The sequence below is a fragment of the Gorilla gorilla genome, chromosome 1, assembly GCF_029281585.2.
Source record: "Gorilla gorilla gorilla isolate KB3781 chromosome 1, NHGRI_mGorGor1-v2.1_pri, whole genome shotgun sequence".
Classification (NCBI taxonomy): Eukaryota; Metazoa; Chordata; class Mammalia; order Primates; family Hominidae; genus Gorilla; species Gorilla gorilla.
In genome coordinates this window covers 92,178,418-92,204,402 of record NC_073224.2, presented here as the reverse complement: position 1 = coordinate 92,204,402, position 25,985 = coordinate 92,178,418, and the positions used below count along the sequence as shown (strand labels likewise).

The 25,985-nt window shown below is 40.2% G+C and overlaps 1 protein-coding gene across 7 annotated transcripts in view; it reads left to right on the top strand.

Annotated features, from left to right (window-relative positions):
* Positions 1-5,306: 5,306 nt before the first annotated feature.
* Positions 5,307-25,985, top strand: part of PBX1 (PBX homeobox 1) — a 292,117-nt gene continuing 271,438 nt past the window's right edge. The window contains exons 1-3 of one of the 7 annotated variants that reach the window (XM_055377436.2): positions 5,309-5,759; positions 5,954-6,245; positions 9,464-9,537. In XM_055377436.2, coding sequence (XP_055233411.1) covers positions 6,055-6,245; positions 9,464-9,537 — 265 coding nt within the window. In that variant the 5' untranslated portion in view covers positions 5,309-5,759; positions 5,954-6,054. Of the gene's footprint in view, positions 6,246-9,463; positions 9,538-23,016; positions 23,193-25,985 lie in introns of those variants that run through there. The other 6 variants (XM_019026054.4, XM_055377439.2, XM_063693276.1 and 3 more) reach the window with 6 other exon arrangements.

Below are 25,985 nucleotides of genomic sequence, written 5' to 3'. Positions count from 1 at the left end.
ATCTAGGCTGAGGTTCCCAAACCTCAATTCTTGACTTCTGTGCACCTGCAGGCTCCATATCATATGGAAGCTGCCAAGACTTGGGGTTTCCACCCACTGAAGCAAAAGCCCAAGCTGTATCTTGACCCCTTTTAGTCATGGCTGGAGTGGCTGTGATGTGACGCACCAAGTCCATAGACTGCACACCGCACGAGGACCCCAGGCCCAGCCCACGAAACCATTTTCTCCTAGGCCTCTGGCCTGTGATGTGAGGGGCTGCTGTGAAAACCTCTGACATGCCCTGGAGACATTTTCCCCACTGTCTTGGGGATTAACATTTGGCTCCTCGTTACTTATGCAAATTTCTGCAGCCAGCTTGAATTTCTCCCCAGAAAATGGGTTTTTCTTTTCTATCACACTGTCAGGGTGCAAATTTTCTGAACTTTTATGCTCTGCTTCCCTTTTAAAACTGAATGCCTTTTTTTTTTTGGTATGGTAGTGAATTTATTTCTGAGATCATGGGAAGGGACCCATCTCTTTGCAACCATTTTGTTTGCCAGAGAATAAACAGAGGTCCTTGCATACACTCCTCGTACCTGCTCTTCATCTCTTAATGAAGATGGGAATATATGTACCAGTGGACAGAGATAAACTAAATCTTTTTTTTTTTTTTTTTGAGATGGAGTTTCGCTCTTGTTGCCCAGGCTGGAGTGCAATGGCACCAGCTCAGCTCACTGCAACCTCCGCCTCCCAGGTTCAAGTGATTCTCCTGCCTCAGCCTCCTGAGTAGCTGGGCTTACAGGCATGCGCCACCACGCCCAGCTAATTTTTTATTTTTAGTAGAGACGGGATTTCTCCATGTTGGCCAGGCTGGTCTCGAACTCCTGACCTCAGGTGATCCACCCGCCTCGGCCTCCCAAAGTGTTGGGATTACAGGTGTGAGCCACCATGCCCGGCCGAACTAAATCTTAACATAGAGGTAAACATGGTAAGATGACTTTGTAAACATGTTAGATTAAGGTCAGTCTGAGAGACACTTTGTTAGTTGGACAAATTTTGATAATGACTCGTGGTTTTCTGTTTTTTTTTTTTTTTTTTTTTTTTTTGAGAAAGAGTTTCTCTCTTGTTGCCCAGGCTAGAGTGCAATGGCGCGATCTTGTCTCACTGCAACCTCCGCCTCCTGGGTTCAAGCGATTCTTCTGCCTCAGCCTTCCCAGTAGCTGGGATTACAGGCATGTGCCACCACGCCTGGCTAATTTTGTATTTTTAGTAGAGATGAGGTTTCTCCATGTTGGTCAGGCTGGTCTCGAACTCCTGACCTCAAGTGATCCAACCTCCTTGGCCTCCCAAACTGCTGGGATTACAGACGTGAGCCACCGCGCCTGGCCAATAATGACTCGTGTTTTTAAAATGTGATTCAGTGGGCTTCACTTATTATTCTGAAAAAAATACAGCATGATTACTAGCATCATTAATTGTTTTAAAATATATTTGTTAAATGTTTATTACAATGAGAGCCCTGCTGAGATATGGAAGGAATAAAAAAGCATTATCCATTCCTTGTCACAACCCATAAGCTATGGAAATTGCAAGTATTAGTTTCTTTTCAGAAGTTTCTAAATGCAAATAAAATATGATTATAATTTCTTTGTTAATTTAATTATTTTTTGAGACAGGGTCTCACCCTGTTGCTCAGGCTGGAGTACAGTGGCATGATCATGGCCCACTGCAACCTCTACCTCTCAGGCTCAAATGATCTTCCTGCCTAAGCCTCCTGAGTAGCTGGGACTACAGGATAGTGCCACCATGCCCGGCTAATTTTTAATTTTTTTTTTTTTTTACAGAGACAGGGTCTCACTATGTTGCCAGGCTGTTTTCGAACTCCTGGGCTCAAGCAATCCTCCTATCTTGGCCTCCCAAAGTGCTGGGATTACAAGTGTGAGTCACCGCGCCTGGCCTGAAGATTCTATTTCACCTATGGTACTTCCTCCTCTTTATGTCCTTTATTCTCTGCAATGTATTAAAGAATAAGAGTTTTTACATCATACTTTGTCTAGTAATTCTACTTTTAGGGACCTTGGTTTCTTCATCTGCAAAATGGAGATTGTAACCTCATAAGGAAGTTATTGAAATGAAGTGTTAGATTGTTAAAACTAAGTGGTAATGTACAATCAGTGCCTGAAACACAATCAGCAGTCAACACATTCTATTTATATCTATAATTATTATTATATTAATGCCATTGCATTTTTCTCATTCAAGCTTGAAGACATTTCTTTTATCCTTCCCACTCACATAAAATCGATTATAAATTTCTATTGACTCTGTCTTGAAGATCTTCCTCAAAATGGTCCTCTCTTTTCCATTTCTCCTGCCGCTTTCCTAATTTCATCTTTCCTTGCCAAATGATTTGGGTAAACAGCTAATTGTTGCCCAAAGTGTTGAGTAACCAGATAATTCTTCCCGAAACATGCTTTTCTGTTCCTATCTGTGAAAGAAACAACTTACCTCAGTGTATCCCTAGTGTCCATCAAATAAAACACAAATGTTTCTGTTAAAAGTCTTTCCAGTTGGGCGCTGTGGCTCACGCCTTTAATCCCAGCACTTTGGGAGGCCAAGGCAGGTGGATCACGAGGTCAGGAGTTTGAGACCAGTCTGGCCAATACAGTGAAACCCCACCTCTACTAAAAATAAAAAAAAAATTTAAAAAAAATTGCCAGGCCTGGTGGCGGGTGCCTGTAGTCCCAGCTACTTGGGAGGCTGAGGCAGGAGAATCACTTGAACCCAGAGGGTGGAGGTTGCAGTGAGCTGAGATCGCTCTACTGCACTCCAGCCTGAGTCACAGAGTGAGACTCTGTTTCAAAAAAAAAAGTCTTCCCAATCACACCTAATAACATTTCCATTGTGCCTGAAGAGATAGCCTGTACTTCCGTCAAGTTCATTAACCTAGCCCTCCAGATCCAGTTCATCCTTTAGATCCACCGCGAAGCCTTCTATTCACTCGAACTGGTTACTCCCTTCTCTCATCTCTTATACGATGTCTAAGGGCTTGTTATCACTTCTATAGCATTTATTATATATTGAAATATATCTGGGCAACACTCTAGAGTAATGGTTAAAAGCATAGCTATCGGGGTAAGACAGCTGCAATGATTAAATTAACCAAACACCTTGAACATAATACTTAATTATAGTATGGAGTCAATAAATATTACCTATTTTTAGTATCATTGTGTATACGCATCTTATTTCCCTACTAAAATGTTCCTAGACGACAATGATCTTCTGGCATTGATGGTACCTTTTCCAGTACTTTGCCTAGAAAGATTTTATTAGGTTTGCAATTAGAATTAATTACTCACAAACTGATTTCTTATAGACTCTAGGTTGACTTCTTTTCATGCTTTAAGATGTGGTAACTTCATCTCTGTAAGGGATATGCTAACTCTCAATCACTGTGATTGATACGTGATTTGAGTATATAGTTTTGTGCTCAACTTTTGGTTAGTGTTAATTTTTAAAAAAACAGTTTAAAAGTCAGGATATGTATGTGAATAAAACAATTGTTGTTAAGTAATATAACATCATAATTACAATTAATACTCTGTATTGCATGCCCTCATACCAATAAGTGCCAAGTAGCTTGCTAAAAACTGTTTTGAAATGCTTGCATCAGTGCTCCTTATCTTGCCAAACTTGTTTTGCGTAATGATTGGTGAAAAGAATAACATTTTATTTGAGGATCTCGAAGCACCTGGCAAGGCTGCTTTCCATTTTGCAGATTGGTTACACTGCGCGTGCAGATTGGTTACACTGCACTTTGCATTTCCTTTGCTATACTGCCATCCAGGAAGAGGGCTGGCTACACAATAGAATATTTTATATTACAAAATATTCTGGACATTTCCTAAGTAATTGGCCTGCTATTTTATCTTATATTCATTGTGACCGTGTACAAAGTCAGATTTTTCCCTCTCACTTTGCCTAATGAAAAGATTGGAAGCAAATTTGTGTCTGTCTGGAGCTATGATACTGGACCTTAGTTATGACTTTTGTTGGCTTTTTTCTTGATCCCATTGTATTTATTTTTTATTTTTTCCTACCCATTTTCAATTGGAGTTGTCTTGTTGGAATATGTACGCTTTTAAGCACCTCAAGTTTCCTTTCAAACTGGACAGGCAACAGACACATAACTAATTTTTAACACTATTCACACATTTCTGTTAGACTGAAGCAGATTGTGCAGTGGAAATACTAGGCCTTTGGAGGGAGTCACACTTGGGTTTAAATTCCAGCTTTGACACTTAATAACTGTGGACCTTGGACAAATTATTTAACCTTTCTGAGTTCCCTCTCTGTAAAATAGAAATAATAATCCATAACTCACAAAGATGTCTGGGGATTAAATAAAATAACTCATGCAAATTACTTGGTGCATAGTAGGCATTCAATAAATGTCAGTTCACTTCTTTTCCCAGTTAATAATGCTTATTAGACTGTATTAAAAACTAGAACTAGACTGTGATAATGCATTTCTTTATTAGGTATTTAAGCCAAATAACTAATTTCCCCCAGGGGGAGGAGAGAGAAATGTTGAATTAGTTTCATTTGGTGAACTTATTTATTAATCTTTCTTTTTCTTGAGCATTTTTCAGTTTCACAGTCCATAATTTAGTTTTCATGCAGCAAAAATGATACAGTTTGGTATTCTTTTCAACTTTACTGTGCTAGAATTGTTTTTTTAAATGTATCTATTATTACATCTGCCACTTATTAGAGATCTTTATTAATTATATTAACAGCTCGATTGTGTTTCATAACTACGTCGTGCTGACAAACTTTTGCTCTCAGCAGTTTCCCTGAGGTCTAAGCATTTAAAAGAATCAAGTTTTAAATGACAATGCCACAGCAAAAGAAAAGCAGGGGTGGGCGGGAAGACGCACACCGTCTGTGTTCTTTCGTGTTAATTTTATATGTTTGCATTTAAGTGGAGCCACATTTTCCTCAAGGACGCAACCTAAGTAAGGCGAGCAAGGAAAGTGGAAACTAAGTGAGCAGGAACTACAGTACCATTGCACCTTTAAGGACTGGAGACTTGGTATTAGCTCGGCCTCCTTCCCGGCCCACCTCTGAACTCTGATTGACAGGGCGCCGGGCGAGGAGGAGCTGAAGGAGGCTGGAGAGGAGGCGCAGTGAGGAAAGTAGGGGAGGAGGGGGCCGGTCCTTTATCTGGTGGCCAATCAGGGAAGCGGGGAGGAGCTCCAGGCGCCCTCCTCCCTCCTCCTCTCCCCAGCCTCCCGGCTTCCCCGCCCCCTCCCCTTCGCCCCCTCCCCTCTCCTCCTTCTCGTCCTCCTCCTCCTTCTTCTCCTCCTCCTCCTCCTCCTCTCAGGCTGTGGTTTTTCTGTATATGTTTCTGGAGTCCTGAGCCTGAGCTAAACAAAAGCAGGAGGCTGACGGGGCTGCTGGAGTTTGCAGAGACACGGAGGAGGAGAGAGCCTGTGCTTTGCCTGCCGCCGCGGCTGGGGGAGATCTGGCTTTTGCAACAGCCCACCCCCTTTGAGATCACTCTGGCCCGGAGTGGGGGTGGGGGGCAGCGGGGGGTGGGGGGGGAAAGTTTGCATTGCAATCCCCCTGCCTTCCTCTCCTTTCTCCCGATCAATGCATATTTGCAAAAGGATTAAGCCACAGATTTAAGCGCCGGGAGCCCATTTCTGCCTTGCAAAGGAGACCGGACTGAAAAACCTAAAGCCAGCTCTGATTTCTTTTCGCCAAGTGGGAAGGTGGTTTATTTTTCTTGCTTTTTGGAGTCAACACCCTTCCCCACCAGCCCTTATCCCCACCCTCACCCCGCAACCCCTTCACGCCCCCTCCCCCTCCCCCTCCCCATCCTCCCACCATCCTCTAAAGAGGCAAAGGGATTTTTTTTTTTTCTTTTGGTCTTCTTTTTTCCCCCTTCCCTGTTTATCCTGAAAAGGATTTGAAGACAAGCTTGAAGGATAAAAAGCCTTGGTGCTTCCCAGGAGCCGAGCCGAGGAGCAGAAGAGGAAGAGCCGGGGGCTGCCGTAGCCTTTGGAGATGGACGAGCAGCCCAGGCTGATGCATTCCCATGCTGGGGTCGGGATGGCCGGACACCCCGGCCTGTCCCAGCACTTGCAGGATGGGGCCGGAGGGACCGAGGGGGAGGGCGGGAGGAAGCAGGACATTGGAGACATTTTACAGCAAATTATGACCATCACAGACCAGAGTTTGGATGAGGCGCAGGCCAGGTGAGATGGAGGCTTTTCTTTTCCTTTCTTGGGGTTTTTTGTTTTTCTCCCTCTTGCAGGGGGAAACAATGGGAACCGAATCACCACAGCGCTTTTTTTGAAAAATGTTATTTCTTTTCTCATTTTGACAAGCAACTACATGGCGGAGGAGTAAAATTTGAAGGAGCGTTGTTATCGAAAGTGTAATCGCCCATGCCGAGATGTGGCTGTGTACATATTGTGTGTGTGTGTGTGTGTGAATATAGGGGTATTCATTTATATCCACACAAACACACAGGCATGCCGAAAATACTGCCAACTGATCCAAAAGCGGCCCTCGGCACTTTTTACTGCTTTAAAAAAGTATCAGAGAAAGCAGAATTGTCAAGTTTTGAACAGCATTCCATGCCTTCTTGTTGAGGGGACTCTGTAACATTACAAAATAAAATGTCCCAAGAACACTTTATTTGCAAATTTAGTTGACTCCTTACCTAATTCAGCGAGTTTGATTTTCTTTCTTGACTCTCCCGTCCAAAATTAATTTTTATCTTTTCTCCTTTCTTCCCCCCTACCCAAAATACAAAACAACAAAAAAGCAGGGTATTTCTTTGTCAGTACTTGTCAGCTATCCAGAAAATATTTTGCATTCACTTAATTTTGTTTTTTTAAAAAGTTGATGAAAAGGTAATTTTGTTTTTAGGCATATTTGTTAGTTTTAAGAGACTCAGATTTTTAGTTTAACTTTATTGTCTCCTAATTTCAGCCGGTTTACTAACCTTCCGTGACACAGACAGCTATGTAGGGTCCTTTAAAAAGGGGTGGGGGGACAAAAATCAAGCATGCTCTTTTCCCCCATGCTTCTTGCAGGACCACTTAGAAATGAAAGCATTTATGAATTTTATATATTTCAGTACTATAGGACATGAAGGTCTTCATTAAGGAAACAATAAACTGTGTAGCCTCTCAAGTTAATCCACTGCCAGGTATATGGTTCTCTACTTCAGGATTTTACAGTAAATTCTCTTTTAAAGTAAAACATAGACTAAGTGACAACCCGCTAACAGCTTGCCCAAGGCCGAACTCAAAAGGAAGAATTTTAAAAATCTAATGACCACATATGTCTGTACAATTACCCAGCTTTGTTATATCTCCCAAGTAGCGTTTTTCTCTTTGAAAACCCTGTAAACAAATATACGCAACTCCTATACTTCAGATGACTTGGTTATATGGAGAAGACATCATTATGTGTATTTTTGTCTACGTGAAATAAGAATCTGAGTTGAGAAAATGAGAGGAAGCAGTTAAAAACAGATGTTATGAATTATACTCAATTTTAGCTGCAAGCACATGCAACATGTAAACTCAAAAGTACTAAGGTTTACGGGTGTTTGAAAACTTGGAAATGTTGAAAGACTCAAAGTATTCTAAGTTTTGTTTAAATAGGGGAAATTTTAAAAATTAATTGGTGCTCTCTTTGAATTTTATTATCTGAAGAAAAGCTAATAGGTATGGTAAGAGGAAGATTTCCCACTGGCAATTCTCTTTTGAATTGGAACATTTTTCTCTATTATATTGTTCTAGAAGAATACTCTCAGACATACCAATAAACTGGCTTAAAAATAAGTTTGTGAAGTGGAAGGTGCTAGTAAGAATACATAACTACTTTTTTGATGTTCAGTCTCTCTTTTTTTGTGAAACTGAGGACAAACAGGGCTTGGCGACTTCCCCCTTTCAATGGCCTAGATGCAGAGAGAGATCAGATACGATTTTGGGATGGGGAAATTTTCAGTTCTTCCTCTGTAGCTGGCTCCATTTGTGTGCTGTGGAAATACAATATTTTTATAAAGCTGTGTGAGAATTTTTGTTTGCATTTGGGCCTATATATAATAATAGAATTAATTAAAACTATTTTAAAAGACCCAGGAAAGGTCTTTAATACTTTAAAGTATTTTCCATCTTTTTTTTTTTCTACCCCACATGAGAACTTAACTAAAATCAACGCTAAGCTTTCTTTTTGGATAAACAATGTAACTCCACTTAGTAGATAGTATGTCCTTTTTTCCTTTTTCTAGTCACACCTTTATAATGTATATTTATTATTTACAAAAGTAAACCATTAATATTTTAGATATAATGTATGTGTTCATTTTGATAGTCCTGAATTTTGACTTTATTACTCCCCTGCTGTACAGTACATAGGGCATGTTTCTGATCTCTGTTCTTCATGAGGATGTGTCTATTTTTTAACTTTCAAAGGGATTAAAAAAGAATTGCATGTGTTTTGAGTGCCAGAACTTTCCATTTATCTTTACACATTAATTTTAGTTAGTAGACAGAATTCCCTTAACTAATAGCTGATATGATCAGTATTTTGTTTCCAAAACAGTATCATTCTGCTAAGTGGTTCCATAATAAAATAGAAGGAAAGGTATTGTTTTGTTCCTCAAGTGCATTCAGAATACACACACACACACACACACACACACACACACACACCAGGTAAATCACTGATCTAAAAGACAAAATTGCATTTATTTTTCCCCCAATGGGTGCAAGGTCCTAATTGTAAATAATTGAATTTCAACACCTGCAAATAAGCAGTGTGTGCACAGAGGCATAATGTGAACACAGAGAAATGAATTTATTCCCCATATGGGTATGTTTGCCCCCTGGCAATGCATTTCCATACTCTTTAACTTGGGGACTGAAATGTTATAAATTGACAGTTCTACTCAGAAGACCTTTCAAGCATCTTGTGTTTATGAGAATACAGGGGCATCTGCGGAATGAATTCGAACACATGGATGAATTAAATTTGAAAACACACAGACCGAGAGGCAGACAGTTCCTAGGCTGTGGTCGTTGCATGGATTTTACAAAACTGTTAACCTACGCCTTTGGCTTTGCTGTGTTCATTGTCCTGGGAAGAATTGTGGGTTTAAGAATTACACTTTGATTAAACTACTTTAAAAAAAAAAAAAACCCTTTCCCTAAATGGGCATAATTTAGGTTAGTTCTGTTCTGTAGTTAAATCCCTACTCTCTCCCTGCTAATTAACATTATTTCTTTTTCTATGGCGGGACTCTGTATATTAAGTCATGAAAACAGTTGAAGCATGCCACAGAGTTAGGGTTGGGTATATAATTTTGTCTAAATGTTCAAATGTTTTCACCCTGTGCATTATCGGCAGTTTGATCTTGAGAGTCCACCTAAGCTATCATGTTGTTTCTTTCTTGCAGAAAACATGCTTTAAACTGCCACAGAATGAAGCCTGCCTTGTTTAATGTGTTGTGTGAAATCAAAGAAAAAACAGGTAGGAATGAGATTCCAACATTTTAGCATTTTCTTTGGCCAATTAAATCACTTAACCAGCAGTCACAAATCTATTATTTAAATATTAAAATTTCAGAATACAAGTACTATGAAGGTTGACCTCATATTCGAATAGGAAGTCCTAGCCCTGCTTTCCTTAAAAGAAAGAATCAAGTTTCTTTGACAGTTATCATCAAGCACTACTGGTTAATTTCCCAGAACTCTATTTCCAGCCTTTTTGAGATTGGGGCTAAAATATAGATTCTGAAGGGAAATTTATAGACTGATGTATCTTTGGGGCAAAAATATGAAAGTAAAAGTTCATTTTTTTAAGGAATATATTTTGGCCCATTTTTAAAACCCTAATTTTTTTGGAGTTGGGTATGGGGGTGCTAAACTGTTTAAAGTTTCCTTTCCTTTTTTTCTTGTAATTACACAAAGCAGCAGACTAGAGGTTCTCAACAGAGAGTGTTGTCAAATACCTTTGTGGAATGCGCTATACAACATTAGGTTATCGGTATTTGAGTGGCCTGTGATTTTATTGCAGGGAGAATCGTTGGGTTTAGGAGAGTATAACGCCATGAGATAATTCACTCTGTTGTTTTTCTACTTTCTAGACCTCGTATCATGGACTAACACACTTATAACACATCCCAGGAGGGCATTTAAATTTTAAAGCAACAATTAAAAAATAGCAGTCATCAATCAGAGGTGTTCTTAAACAACAGATGCTCTGGGAAGGACATTTAGCAACATCCCCTTGTTTATTTTAATCCTTAATTTTCCAAAGTGGGTAAAGCTCTCCCTTGTAAGAAGAAAGATTTGAGAAGGCAATCTGAAACCAGGGAATAAAGATGAGGGACAAGGGGTGGTTATATAAAGCGGGAGCTTCTGCTGGGATCTGACTTACCCGCTCGCTTTAGAGCAGTGCAAAGTACCTGACATCCTATTTATTTATTTAGTTTTTACAACAAGGAGTGTAACAGTCAATAATTCATATCTAAACCATATAAGCAAGGGCATGACATGAATGAAAGTGACAATAAATATGATTGCATGCTTGGTTGATATACATTGATAGTTACACATAAAAAAGGGGCGGGGGGAGAGGGCACACAGGGTGGCTTTCTTTTTGAGAGCTCTCTGTGTTTTTCTTTTAAAAAAATAGTTTCAAGATGTGACTGTTGATTGAATATGTAATTACTTGGGTCTTGAAATGTGTGTAAAATTAGTACGCAGCTCCTTTGTTGAATGTTATTTGTGTTATTCATAACATTCTAGACAAAGCACCTGAGAAGTGATGTTCAGACCTCTAAGTGTTCCAGGTTGCCTTGCCAAAGCTTAACCTTATTGCAAACCTGTTAATTGCATTTATTTTAGCTGTGAGACAACTTTTAAAAGATTTATGGACTGTGCATTCAAATATCAAGAGTTTTTTCCAGTTTGTCACACTTTTTAGTTTCTTTTTTCTATTAGCCCAGAGTAGGAAACTTAAGTGTGTGTGTATATATATATTTATATATTTTTTTATCTTCTCTCTTTTTTCTTCTTTGATCTCTGATCCTTATTTACTTTGAGTGTTTGGTTTGTTGAGATTTGTTTCTAACCAAGTATGAGTTCCTGCTGATCTTGTTTCATGAAATGTAGAATCAAAATATAAAAGCATATGTGATAATATGGACTAAAGAGAGTCTATTTTTGAAGATACTTTATCAGATTTTTATTGAAAGGAAGCCTGTCAGGGCACTTAAATGTACATTGTGGCCAAAGTGCTTAATTCTAGTTTCCTAATTAAAACCTACTGAGGCAGTAGATCAAAGTGGGTGGGTGTGAATAGAGATCCGGTTCAGGTGTGGGTTAAAGAGTTCGCTCCTTGTTCATGTTGGCTCAAGTATAGTGATAGGAAGTAAAGTAGTCAGTCGTATTGGTCAAAGTAACATTCTAAAAGTTTTGTTTTTTAAATTTTGTGTCAATACGTTTAATGTTTAGAGACTTAAAAAAATCTAAATTAAGGTTTTTTGTGTTGTCTCTAGAATAACATATTTTAAAAAACAATTTACAAATAATGTAATTGAAAGTGATAAGAGTCATTGCCCCCTGTGTTAAAGGACACACACACACACACACACAGACACACACACACAAGTTTTGGATTAAGAGGGCACCCCTGGGTGAAAGTAGGGGAAAAAAAAGGCTTACCTCCCTCTTAGTCTTCAACTTGTGTGTTGGAAGGATTGAAGGGAAGGCAAAAACCTCTCCTGGAATGTTGAGTGTTGTGTTAAAGGTAGGAGTCAACTGTGGTGTGCTGAAAAGAACCCTTTGATTCTAAAGCACTATTACTTGGCTACTCAAGACCCTGGAACCTTCAATCTTTTTGCCAGCATATCTTCCATGCAGTTGATGCGTCGGAGGAACGCAGTGTCTGTAAAGTTGCAGGAGCTTTTTTTTTTTTTTTTTTTTTCCCCTCCTCTTCTTGATACAGAGCTGGTGAAAACATCGCTTGAGTGATCAGTTCACATACATTCCTTTATTGTTTGGGGACTTTTTCTATTGTTACTTTCAAGCCTTTTTGCATTAAATGAGTATTTTTGAGTTTCCATCTCAAGCATTATAATGCTTATAATAATAATAGAGGTTACTTGATTTAGGGTGGGCTTTGTTTGTTTGTATTCTAACACGAAGTTCATACATTTGGCTCACCTAGGCAGAACTCTTGAGAGGAACTTGGTAATTGCATTGATTTGTTATTTTTGCTTTTTTGCATTTGTTAATGATTTTATAGTTGGAAGACTTAGAAATAGATACAAAAACTGGCTAAGATGTATTACCAACCTTTTGGAACTTTAAAAATACATACACACATGCACGTAACACCCCAAAGTAGAAAGTGCCATCTGAATTACAATTGATTGATGGGTGTTTAAGTCAGAAATTACTGTGGGGATATTTAAAAAACAAAACAAAACAAAAGAACCCATGCATCTTCTTGCTTCAGAATGTGGGTAGTTTTTATTTTGATACCTTTTCGCTTTTAAAAAAACAAATGATAAGAAGAAGTGCCAGCAAAATGCTCGGGTGGCAATTCTCAAAGAGCAGCTAAAAAACCCTGTCAAGACCTATAGCAATGTATATTTCACATGTGGCTTTTATCTGCTCGCTCATTCTAGGAATACAAAGACAATTAGAGTTTTGGATCATTTAATATAACACTTTCTTTTGGATTTTTAAGATCCATTCCTTGTCTTCTGGCATATTAGTAATAGGCTAAGTTTTGCATATGTGTGTATATGGTGGTAATGGGGTTGGTGGGATAGAAGAAAAGGAGAAAAAGTAAAGCATATTACATTTCTTTAAAAAGACCTTGAATATATTTTTAAACATTTTCTGATGTTTTTTATTCCTGTGTCAAAATCACGCAAGTTTAAAAATTAGGAAAACACGAAAAATATTGAATGCCTTTTACTAAGGAGAATATTTATAGATAGCAATGAATAGCTGCAATTGTTGTGAATAGTTTTTAATTTTAGAACATAATAGCTATATATGGCACTTTTCAGCCAATTTTCCTCTGTGCATTGTCTGCATCAAAGTTAACGCAAATCAAATCTTTGGAGGAGGTTAAAAAAATTTATTTTTTGCTCCTTAACACCCTTTTGTTCTCTCTCTTTCCTTTTCTCTCTGTGTTCAATTAACACCCCCATCACAGAACTGTAGTGTGTGTGTTTTTTTTTAATTCTACTACTTTATTTCACTTTTGACACCCTCCCTTATTATTCTCGTCTGCCACTTCTTTTTAATATAGCAATTACATTATGGGACTTCTCTCCTCTCCCCTTTAAAGCATTAGAGAATAATTTGTGTGTCTATGTATATGTGTGTGTGTATGTTTGCATATATAGGTGGAGGGGCGGTGGGTTATGGAAGGAAGCTATAGATTGCGGGAAGAGAATTCTGATGGTATTAGGCCTTGAGCAAAATAGGAGTAAAATAACTTTAAACCATTTAGAGCAGCCTCTGATCAGATTCCTTTTGGGGTTGAAGTGGTAGGAGTCATTTTTGTAGAAGGTCATCGATAGCCAGCAAATGCAAAAACTTTTCTTGCTGATGAGAAAATTCAAGAATTTGGTTCATTTTTTTTTTTCTCCCTCCTGGTAAAGATGCAGAGGAAAGAAAAGGGGATCAAATGAAAGGAACTTACAAGTCAGTTTTACCTGATGCTATCTTTCAGGTACAGTGTGTTAAGGCAGAAGTAATGTGGTTAGACCCTATATTATTTATTTATTATAATGTGGATATAAGCTGTAGACCTACAACAATATAACTCTGACAGACATAATATAAGAAGAACTTGTAATGAGAAATGACCTTTCTTTTTAGTCACTTTTGTGTATTCCATTTTTAGTCTACTACTAGAATTAGAACAATTCTGGCTTTTGAGAAGTGCAAAGAGCAGTTTGGTCAAAGCTGCCAGAATGAGAGTTTGGGAAATTTTGGTGTCATTTTTTTCTAACAATAGGAGTGTCTGTGACGACTGGACATGAGAGAGATTTAGGTTATACTGAAGGATCTCGAAGGGGATTTATAAGCGGGGAAACATAGAACCTTGTGAACTAAGAGCTGTGGGGCATTGAGATGGGCCGGGTGTGGGTGGGTTCTGTACAGTAGGCTGCACTGTTGGCTGAGAAGGGGGCATTACCTGCCTGTGTGTTTAGTTCACTGCTGGTGCCAGACCTATTCACATGGTTTTGCCCCTGCATTCTGTTGACATCCATGAACTTTTTGTTGTGGTTGTTGGCAAAATTATAAAAATACCCCCAAACGAGCAAATAAACCAAAACCTAGATGTTGCACATAATTTAAATTGGAAGACATTTTCATTTGTAAAGCATGACCCTGACTTCTTTTGTGTCATAGGCATATCTTAGGAAAGCTTATTCTTCAATTTGGTTTCAAATCTCTTTTAGATGGATGATACTATGTTTGAGCTTGGTGAAGCGAATCTAAATATTCTTTTTATTGCTTTTCCTTTAAAAAAAAAAAGTTTACCAAAGCACCACATGATAGAGACAGTGTCCTAGGTCCAGCTCCAAACAGCTCTCATTCATTCTCTTATGAATAAGAAGCACCCATTCATTTTCATTGCCATATTAACCTGATTTGGAGGAATATAATAATTTTGGTTCCGTTGCCCTTTACCTGCAACGGTGTGGTAAGATTTAAGGAATGCAATAATTGATAAATAAGTAGAGAATTCATGAGTTGTTTGTGAAGTGCTTTGAGTTCCTGTGGGTTATGTAAATAATTAAGGCACTGTATTTTCTATAATAAATTATCTCAGGATTCATATCTTATTTCACAGGATATCACTGCATTTCACTCTTTCAGGCTAAAAAAATGTACGTCTACTGGTCTTTAAGTAATGGGGTAATCGATCGTCGCTTATGAGGAGAGTTCTCTGGTTGTATCTTTGCCCCATCTGCATCTCAAAGATGGCACTTCTCGGAACTTAGCAGAGTGATCCCCAGAGGGGAAAAAAGGTGCAGGAATAGACTGTCATAAGATTATAACACCTATCCCCCATGATGGCAGAATAAGGTCAATAGTGTCTTACCCGAAGGTCTTCTTACCTCTGACAGCTCTCTTTCAATCTCTCAATTATTGGTGGAAATTGAGATTGCAATGGGTGGAAAATTCATCCTTTTTGGTTTAGGTTGTAGTTTCAACTGCATCTTCTGCTGAAACTTTTGTCATTAAGTGGGTATTGGGGTGGGTATACCTCACACTCTGTGCTAGTTCTGGACCTTCTAGTTGCTTAAATAATTTTATGATAAACTATAATAGTAGTGGTTAAGGACCTGGTCTTTAAAGCCAGACTCTCTGAGTTTGTATCCTAGATCTTTTACTTCTTAACTGTCTGGCCTTACTCAAGTTAAAAAACCTCTCTGTGCCTCATTTTCCTTATTTATAAAATGCAGATCATAATGGTGCTTATCTTAGAGGGTCGCTGTGAGGTTAAATAAGGTGATAGATGTAAATTACAGTGCCTGGCATAGAGTAAACAGTCAATAGCTGCTAGCTGTTATTATTTCTGGACTTGTTTTCTTATATGAAATAGAGAGGCTTATACCAGATGGTCCCTAAAGACAAAGCCAATTCCAAGACTCTGATTTTATGCTGAAAAGAGACAAAAATTGCTGAATTTAAGATTTGCTTTCTTTTTTTCCTTGCATTTTTTTTTTTGTTTTTTGTTTTTTTTTTTTTTGTCAGAGTCTCACTCTATCTCCCAGGTTGGAGTGCAGGGGCGTGATCTCGGCCCACTGAAACCTCTATCCCTGGGTTCAAGCGATTCTCCTGCCTCAGCCTCCTGAGTAGCTGGGATTACAGGCATTCACCAGCTAAATTTTGTGTTTTACTAGAGACGAGGTTTCGCCATGTTGGCCAGGCTGGTCTCAAACTCCTGATCTCAAGTGATCCGCCTGCCTCGGCCTCCCAGTGCTGGGTTTACAGCCGTAAGCCACCATGCCTGGCCCTGTTTCCCTTGCTATTCTCTTAAAGTGAGAATTAGCTATATCTGGCCAAAAGTCTGGGACAGATTGGAAGAAGAGGGGGAAAAGAGAATGGGTAAGAACAGAGGAAAAGTTTTTAAGCTACTTTAAAAACTTTTAAACTACAAACTGGACAACAACCACTTGAAAAGCTAGAATTGCATATTAAGGATGGTGTTTTCTTAGCGTCAGCAACTGGAGGCATTGTGTAATCTTAGTTAAAAACATTTCATTTTGTCTCTGAAGATACATAAGCCTGTCCATTCAACTTGCAAAGTTCCAAAGCAGGAAAAGTAGCACAAGTGAGTTTAGGGCAACCTGACCTTTTCTTTTTCTTTCTTTTTTTTAAGTATACTTTAAGTTCTGGGACACATGTGCGGAACGTGCAGGTTTGTTACATAGGTATACACATGCCATGGTGGTTTGCTCTACCCATCAACCCGTCATCTACATTAGGTATTTCTCCTAATGCTCTCCGTCCCCTTGTCCCCCACCCCCTGACAGGCCCCAGTGTGTGATGTTCCCCTCCCTGTGTCCATGTGCTCTCATTGTCCAACTCCCATTTATGAGTGAGAGCATGCGGTGTTTGATTTTCTGTTCCTGTGTTAGTTTGCCAAGAGTGATGGTTTCCAGCTTCATCCATGTCTCTGCAAAGAACATGAACTCATCCTTTTTATGGCTCCATAGTATTCCATGGTGTATATGTGCCACATTTTCTTTATCCAGTCTATCATTGATGGGCATTTTGGTTGGTTCCAAGTCTTTGCTATTGTGAATAGTGCTGCAATAAACATATGTGTGCATGTGTCTTTATAGTAGAATGATTTATAATCCTTTGTGTATATACACAGTGATGGGATTGCTGGGTCAAATGGCATTTCTGGTTCTAGATTCTTGAGGAATTGCCACACTGTCTTCCACAATGGTTGAATAATTTGCACTGTCACCAACAGTGTAAAAGAATTCCTATTTCTCCATATCCTCTCCAGCATCTGTTGTTTCCTGACTTTTTAAGGATCGCCATTCTAACTGGCGAGAGATGGTATCTCATTGTGGTTTTGATTTGCATTTCTCTAATGACCAGTGATGATGAGCTTTTTTTCATATATGTTTGTTGGCCGCATAAATGTCTTCTTTTGAGAAGTGTCTGTTCATATCCTTCACCCACTGTTTGATAGAAGACAACCTGACCTTTTCTTGCCTTTCTAGTACATTCCTTATTTAGGAAAAATGTTATCTTTGTCATAAGGACAGCCTTGATTCATAGTAGATTTATTCTTTATTATTTTTCTAGCTTTCTTGAAATATATTTCTAACACCATGAAATTCACCCATTTAAATGATATACAGTTAGGTGGTTTTTAGTGTATTTATAAAGTTGTGAACCCATTATCACAATCTAATTTTAGAACATTTTTATCAGCCTCCTTGCCCCCTAAGAAAACCCAGTACTTTTTACCAATCAGTCCATATTTCCCCCTTCACCTAGTCCCTGGTAACCACTAACTACTTTCTGTCTTTGTGGTTTTTGCCTATTCTGGACATTTCACATAAATTGCATCATAAAATATTTGATGTTTTTTGACTCATTTCTTCTGTTTAGCACGTTTTTGAGGGTCATCCATACTGTAGCATCTATCAGTACTTCATTTTTCTTTATGGCCAAATACTATTCTGCTGTATGGATATACCACATTTTGCTTATTCATTATTCAGTTGATGGTCACTTAGGTTGTTTCCATTTTTGACTATTATGAATAATACTGCTATGAACATTTGCTTACAGGTTTTTATGTGTGGATATATGTTTTCATTTCTCTGGATAAGGAGTGGAATTGCTGGCTCGTGATAACTCTATGTTTAGATTTTGAGAAACTGCCAAATGGTTTTACAGAGTGGCTGCAGTAGGCACATTTTTTTTAACAGCTTTATTGAGGTCTATTTGATATACAAAAATCTGTACATAATATATATGTATATATATATATACATACATATATATATATATATACACACATATATATACTTTTTTTTTTTTTTTTTTAAGATGGTGTGTCCCAGGTAGGAGTGCAGTGGTGCGATCTTGGCTCACCACAATCTCTGCTTCCCGGGTTCAAGCGATTCTCCTGCCTCAGCCTCCTGAGTAGCTGGGATTACAGGCATGGGCTACCACACCCAGCTGATTTTTGTATTGTTAGTAGAGATGGGGTTTCACCATGTTGACCAGGCTGGTGTCGAACTCCTGACCTCAAGTGATCCACCGGCCTTGGTCTCCCAAAGTGCTGGAGTTACAGGTGTGAGGCACCGCGCCCAGCCTGAGCTACCACGCCCAGTCTGGTGTATTCTTAAGTCATAGTGTAAATGGCACTAAGTTTTGTCTTCAGCACTCTCAGCTTTTCATTCTTTTCAATCTCTTTCTCCATTCAATGATGTCTCCTCTCTATGTTTAGGACTCTACTGTGTTTATTGTCATTTTTGGTCAATACACTAAGAAAAAAAGTTTTTGATAAATTTATTTGACTTGAAGTATACATGATCAGGATTTATGTGAAATCTCAGTTAGAACTATTTGCATTTTAAAGAGGAAAAAAAGTAAGACAAAGGAATGATTCTCCAATGTTGGAATTTCAGATGTCAGGTTCCTGGAGAGGAAGGCACTTTTGAAAAAGATTGGAGAATTTTCTGAATAGTAATCTAGTGTGACAGAGGGAGCATGGACTTTGAGTGAAACCATCCTAGCTTGTGTTAACATTAGTGAGCTATTGGATTTAACAGAGCTTCAGTGTTCTCATTTCTGTGGTGAAGATAATAATATGTATGATGTAGGCTTGGTAGGCTAAAAAAGACAATAATGTAAAGCACAAAGTTCAATGAGTATGCTCAACTAGTGGCCACTACTGTTATTTTTCTGAAACCACATGACAGAGTGTTGACCACCTCTCTCATCAGTTTGGCCTTGTCGGTTCAGGTTGAGTTTTCTACTACCTCTGTCTGGGAGTTTTAGAGGTTCACTAACATGCTTCCTGACCCTGCTTTTATGTTAAATGGTTGTCAGTGTGAGAGAAATAAAAGTCTCGGGCAAAACGCAGCAAAAGGCATCTCCACACTTTCACACCCCCCTCCCCTACTTCTAGAGTTCTGTGGAGAGAATCTCACAGAACAGTGCTTTTCAGTGAACACCTGTAATTTTAATGATTTACATTTTCTAGTAGCCTCATTTTTAAAAAGTAAGAAGAAGCAGGTGAAATAAATTTTAATACTTCTTATTTAACCCAAATATATCTAAAAATCTTTCAACATGTAATCAATATAAAAATTATTGAGATATTTTGCATTCTTTTTTTGTGCTAAGGCCTTGAAATGGTAATGTTAAATTTAATGATTTAAATTTTTTAGTAGCCCCATTTAAAAAAAGTAAAAAGAAACAAGGGAAATGAATTTTAATAATACATCTTATTTAACTTAAATACATTGAAAATATTTCAATATGTAATCAACATAAAAATTAATGAGATATTTTACATTCTTTTTTTGTGTGTCTATGCTGAGGCTTTGAAATCCATTGTGTATTTTACATTTACAGCACATCTTTTTTTTTTTTTTTTTTTTTTAAAGACAGTCTCTCTCTCTGTCATCCAGGCTGGAGTGCGGTGGCGTGATCTCGCCTCACTGCAACCTCTGCCTCCCGGGTTCAAGGGATTCTCCTGCCTCAGCCTCCCAAGTAGCTGGGATTACAGGCGCCTGCCACCACATACCCTGCTAATTTTTAGTAGAGATGGGGTTTCACCATGTCGGCCAGGCTGATCTTGAACTCCTGACCTCGGGTGATCCACCCACCTTGGCTTCCCAAAGTGTTGGGATTACAGGCGTGAGCCACCGTGCCCAGCATTTATAGCATATCTTGATTTTGACTTGCCATACTTCAAGTGCTCAATAGCTACATGTGAGTAGTATCTACCATATTGGACAGCACAGCCATAGAATAGTTGTTCTGGCATAAATCAGTTTTGTTCCTTTTTTGGCATAGTTTTTACATTCTGAGGAAGATACATGGTTGCTCCCCACTCAAACTTGAGCAGCTGGTAGTTCTGTAGCAATTGAAATTGTTTCCTGATGGATAGCCGTGTTCTCGATTAAAGCATATTTGAGACATCTTTTTCTGGAAGAGAACGTCCACCTTACCCTATTGAGGTCACTGCTGGCAGCTGGGATGGGGTGGTTCCCCCACCTCCTTCTCTGTGTTTTTTGCTTCTTTCTTTCCATAGCTCTTCATTTTAGGTTCTTTCTTCCTCCTTAACAAAATCTTAAGCGTTCCCTAGAATAGACTGAGTGGGCCGAAGCAGTTCCTTGTTTTCTTTAGCTGTAATGCAATGGAACAAGTACAGAGCACTCCATGGTATGACAGGAGTTTGCTGGACCCTCTGCAGCCTCACACTGACTACCTCTGTGGTAGCATATTATTTTGAGAACGCCATTTAACCTCTTAGTCTCAGGTTTCCACATCCATGGAATGGGTGACTCTAGAGAGCCTCTGATCTGACTCCATATTCCATGGGTTGTGAGCCCCAACATGATCCCTGCCAAAGCTTAGATTCCTAGGACACAAGGCAGGTGGAACATTTATAAAAGAAAATTCTTTTTCATTGTTATGACAGTTCTAATTTCTCCTATGAATCCTTATATCTTTCCTAGATGGTCATGTAAAACTGGTTATGGTGGTGTTAACGTTACCCTCCATCAATCAAGTTGAATTGGAGAAGGCAAACTGAGAGGGAAAAAAATAGTGGAATTAAAAAAATTTTTATTGCTGGGTGTGGTGGCTCACACCTATAATCCCAGCACTTTGGGAGGCCGAGATGGGCGGATCACCTGAGGTCAGGAGTTTGAGACCAGCCTGGCCAACATGGCGAAATGCCGTCTCTACTAAAAATACAAAAATTAGCTGGGTGTGGTGGTGGGCACCTGTAACCCCAGCTACTTGGGAGGCTGAGGCAGGAGAATTGCTTGAACCCGGGAGGCGGAGGTTGCAGTGAGCCGAGATTGTGCCTTTACACTCCAGCCTGGGCAACAGAGTGAGACTAAAAAAAAAAAAATTATTGAAGCATTCAGGATCCCATTTATAAGGCCAGTTGGAGGCCAATCCCAGTTTAATCCACCTTGTGGACTTTGTGATGGAATGCATATGTTGTTTTCATGCTATGTATTTGCAGCTATTGGATTTTAGACTGGAAACTTGTCTTGGAATAGATGTCTGATTGCAGTATTGCAAGTGCATAATACCTTCTTGAGTTCATATGGTAGAGCCCAGGAATTTAGGAAAGGAGTCTGGCCCTCACCTTGGAATGGTGGAGTTACTTGTTCAACGTTTGCCTCAGCTGAAATACTGAAATAATTTCTGTTTCCCACCTGTCAGTGGGGCGTTTGCAAACTTACAGTGAGGATATTTAGAAAGATGTTTGAGTTTCCCTAAGAAAGTGTGGTCAGTAAGTATGAGAAAAAGTTTATATATTTGTCTTGCTTTGAGACAGGTTGAATCTGCCAGTAGGTCGGAGGAATAAATTTACCTAGTAGCCTGTGCTGGTAGGGCAGAGAGAGTCAGTCGTTTTTCCTGAGGGCGTTAGGTGATTTGAGACCTCAAGTGTTGTCACTGTAAGAGAATCCTCCTTATAATTACCATTGTTAATAGAATTGAAACTTTGCATTTGTCTTTTGTCCCTAACAAAGAAAGACTCCCAGAGAGTCTAATGATGAGCCCTGCCTGCACATCCATTCTGAAAGGCACTCTATGGATATGAGGGTGTAGACGTTAATTCCTTTCTGTAGAATTTGCATGCAGAGGCTCTAGGGCCATTGCACCCTGCTTACATTAATAAATATTTAAAAACAAAGAGCGGGTAACACAAGCACATCTTTCCTTTGTGCATCCTCCTTACTAGGGTGCCTGTAATCCCTAACATCTTGGGAAGGAAATGTCTGGGTGGGTGCGGGTGGGTGGTGATGCTGCGCGCAGCACCAAGTATAAAGGCCCAAGAAGTAACCACATCGTGTGAGGAATAAATTAAAGCAGCTTCATCCGGAGGCCAATTAAGGAAGAATGGGAAAAAAGAAAAAACAAAACCCAGCAACAATAAAACCCAAGAGATGAGAGAGCATGTTCGTTCAGACCACGTAGAAAAGAGAAATTGAAGTCGTCTGGAAGGAGTTTAAGGGGATGCATCACAAAATAAAACTTTTGGAACCAAGAAACAGTGGAGAAGCCCGGTGGCGAGCCACATGGCCTTGTGCTAAGACGAGATGCCCTTTTCAGAAAGGATAATGATGATGCTGGGAACTGGACCGTCGTAGATTGTCGCCTGAGTCTTGCTGTAAGACGCTGCACAATTAGATTAGAGGAGAGGGCTAGGGGTGGCCGCGAACCCCCTCGCAAATCTGTTGACTTCACCGCAGGGCTGATGCGCGCAGCATAGAGGACGCTTGGGAGCGCCCGGCCACTGCCCGGTCCGCCGGCGCGGCGCCGCGTCGCACCCGGTCTTCTCTGCACCCTGCGCCTTGCACCGGCTCCCTCTCCCGTTCGGGCGTGCGGCCCGCCTCAGAGTCTGGCCTTGAGTTCCCAGCGCAGGCCGCACGTCACCGGCCGCCAGCGCGCGGACCGCGAAGCCAAGTGTCCCCCAAGCGGGGCTTGCTGTGTTTTCATCATTTCCCTTGTCTGGCCCGGGTTGCAGTGGTCAGCCGCAGCGGTCTGTTCCCGGCGGCGGCCCGAGGCTCCCCCGCCACCTCTTCTGTCCCGGCTGACTTAACTCTTCTCCCAAAGGGTGGTAAAGAGAGGGCCGCCGCCCCCCAGGGGGAAGACATCCTCTTGGGAGCCATACTTCCTTTATTAAACACCACTCAATGTGGGCTTGGAGTCACATTCAGAGCCTCTGAGGCAGAGGGGTGCCTGCGGTCTGTTCCCAGGCAGCCGGGCCCAGGGTCTGTTCCTGGGAAGGATCTGTTCCGTGGGGCCCGCTGGAGCCGCGTTTTCAATATGCAAAGTGCCGGTGCTGTGCAGACCTCGGTGGTGGTGGTTTTGCATGCAGAAGTGAAATTCAGAAGGCCGCGTGTGAGCACGTGGGTGAGTGTGTGTATGTGCTAACACGCACGCGTATTAATTTGCAGCTCCTTTCTTAGTTGGCCGTGTGTTGTCTCAGCTGTATTCGATAAATATTCGAGTTGTTGCTTTATGGTAATGAAATGAATTAAATAATATAATCTGGAGTTACTGCAGAAACCCTCCCGTCTTTTCTGTCTCTCAGCTCTTACAGGGAGTGCGTCATCTTCCCTTAGGGAGATTTTTAACCCAAAGAACCTTGATGTACTTTAAACAGCACTGACATTTGTTTTCCTTAAGCTCAGTCTGATTTCTTTAACACTTGAAGAAGGTTTGGGGCCTTCAGACATAGCTAGTTTCTTATATGGCGGCTTGTCTTGTCTCAGAGGAATGTTTAAAGGGGCTTCAAGCTGCCTTATTTTTACCAGTCTTCAGAAAATAGAGAATTGATTTTGGTAGTTTGCCCCCTCCTGCCCGTGCACGCATAGTTGCTTCCCCTCCCCCACCTAGCCTGCTGGAGCCCAGGCAGGAAGGGGCTGTCATCATACACATGCCTAAGCCATATTACTTTATTTTTCTTCTTAGAAAGTTACACTAGGAAAGATGTTCTTGATGTGTGATTATTATTCTTAAATGTATTCTAGTGCTTTCTTATTATTGCTCTGTTACAGCTTCACAGGAAACCAGCAGGTCCTGCAGTAGACGGTCCAGAAACTTTCTATTGAATGAATGTGGGAGAGCTAGAAGTCAGGAAGGTTGAATTCCCTCATTACTTCGAAAATCTATAAATTAATTCCCTCTATAAAGTTCCACCAGGCTTGTCTCTGATCCACCAGCTGGAGAATCAAGCCCATTATTAATTTCACAGGATGAATTTCTCATCCTAGTAACTCTGGGGGAGAGGACGAAAGGGTTATTATGTAGGTTGAGAGTTCACATGTTGCTTCTGACTGTTACAGATGTTGCAGCTAAAATATAAGCATAGCAATAATAATATCAGCAATGGTGATAGTAAAGAATGGAAATAACTGCTTCCTTCTGCTCCTGATTTGGACACCCCCATCCTCCTACTCATTTATTCTATTGACTCCTCTCTAGGTGTTTCAAGCAGAGATGTTTTGGTGACTTCCTAGGGGAGAGAAGCATCTCTCCAGTGGCTTCCATTTGGGTATAAGTATGCAAAGATTGTTTGTGTTGTCAAGATCCCACTGGAGTATATCTTCTCACCTATAATGTCACCTCCTGCATGTTGCCCTTTGTAAGTAGAGGTTATGGAAGCTCAATTATTTTTTAAGTAAGTTTCATAAAATATTTTTGAATGCCCTATGTTCTGGAGATGTTGGTGAAAACTCTTTATCTTCCACGGGTTGTATAGTGAAAAAGTTAAAAATGAATCTCTATCCTGGTTGGATTTATTTTTTCATTTGAGAAATACCGTTCAACATTTTTGTTTTAGACCTCCTGGAGGGCATGATGGGACTGAAGAGTCTTTATTCCATTTTGGTCTAGTTATTGCTTTAGCAAATATTTGCGAAACTTCTCCCATGCCTGAAGTGTTGTGACAGAGACTGAAAAATACAGATATGTGTGAGTTGTGGCCCTTACCCTCAAGGAGCTTCCAGGGGCCTGAATCATGGTCAGAATCAATGTGACATGGGCAGGTCCATCACTCCCAAAGCCCATGACAGGAGCCTGGAATGTGTTCCCCAGAGCCAGGAGTGTGGCTGTAAAGGTCATTCTTGACCAAAGTTCATTGCTGCCCTGGTGATACATGCAGAAGCATGCTTTCTTTGAATCAAGGAGTTCTAGTTTTTTTACTTGGATGCCTCAGAAATGTTCTATGTTTGAGTCCTTGCATACTTGGCCTTCCTGCCTTTCCTCAAGCACTGTAACCTCCTTCATTTCCTTTCTGCCTTTCCCCTTTCGCTCTCTTTTGTTCTCTTCCTCCCCTCTACTGGGGCCTACCCACCCCTCCATGCCCTCCCTGCCCCCATTGCTATTTGCCAAACTTGTGACCTGAGACCACTTGGCATTTCCGTGGGATGGCTGAAATTTACCACCCGCTGAATAGGCATTCTGTGACATTTGCTCACCTGGGCAGCTTAAGCTACATGGTCTGCTTCTGCCTTGAAGGAGTACTGAGAGGAAGTGTGAAATTTACCTCTGTGCTCCAGGGTTCTTGCTAGCAGGGAGACAAACAGCAATGCTTTCTAGAAGCTGGAATTAATTTTTATCATAGTGCACATATATGTTTATACCCTACATTTATTATATATTCAATAAGTACATGTAGACAATTTGTGCATTGTCTTCCATTTTTTTAACAAATTAAATTTTCATGCTTAGCGTCATCTTTCACTTTCATACCCTCCCCTTCCTCTCCCTCCCTGCTAGTAGAAGATACTGGGTTAACTTAATGCTCTTTGAGGCCTTGTGTCATTAGACCACCTGTCTCCTTAAGGTTTATGATATTCTGTGTGATGTCTTTCTCACTGTGGCCTGCCCAGTCCTGCTGGTAAGGAAATAGCTGCCTGTCTCTTTGGATCAAACTGGTCTAGGAGCTTGTTCAGCCCAGTTACTGGGACAGACCAGCCCTGGAAGTTTCTCTGACTCTTGGAACACACAGACAGCACAGTCTGTCTGTCCTGGCTGTCAGTCGAAGAAGGGAAACATGCAATGTAGATGGTTAAGCTGTTACTTTATACTTGTGTCCTCCAAGTGATTTGGAGGAAAGAGTGCTCTGGGCCCCAGTAGTGGTGGATCATCCTGGAATGAAACTGAACAGAAAATGTCAGCAGAAGTGATGTTTCATACTTT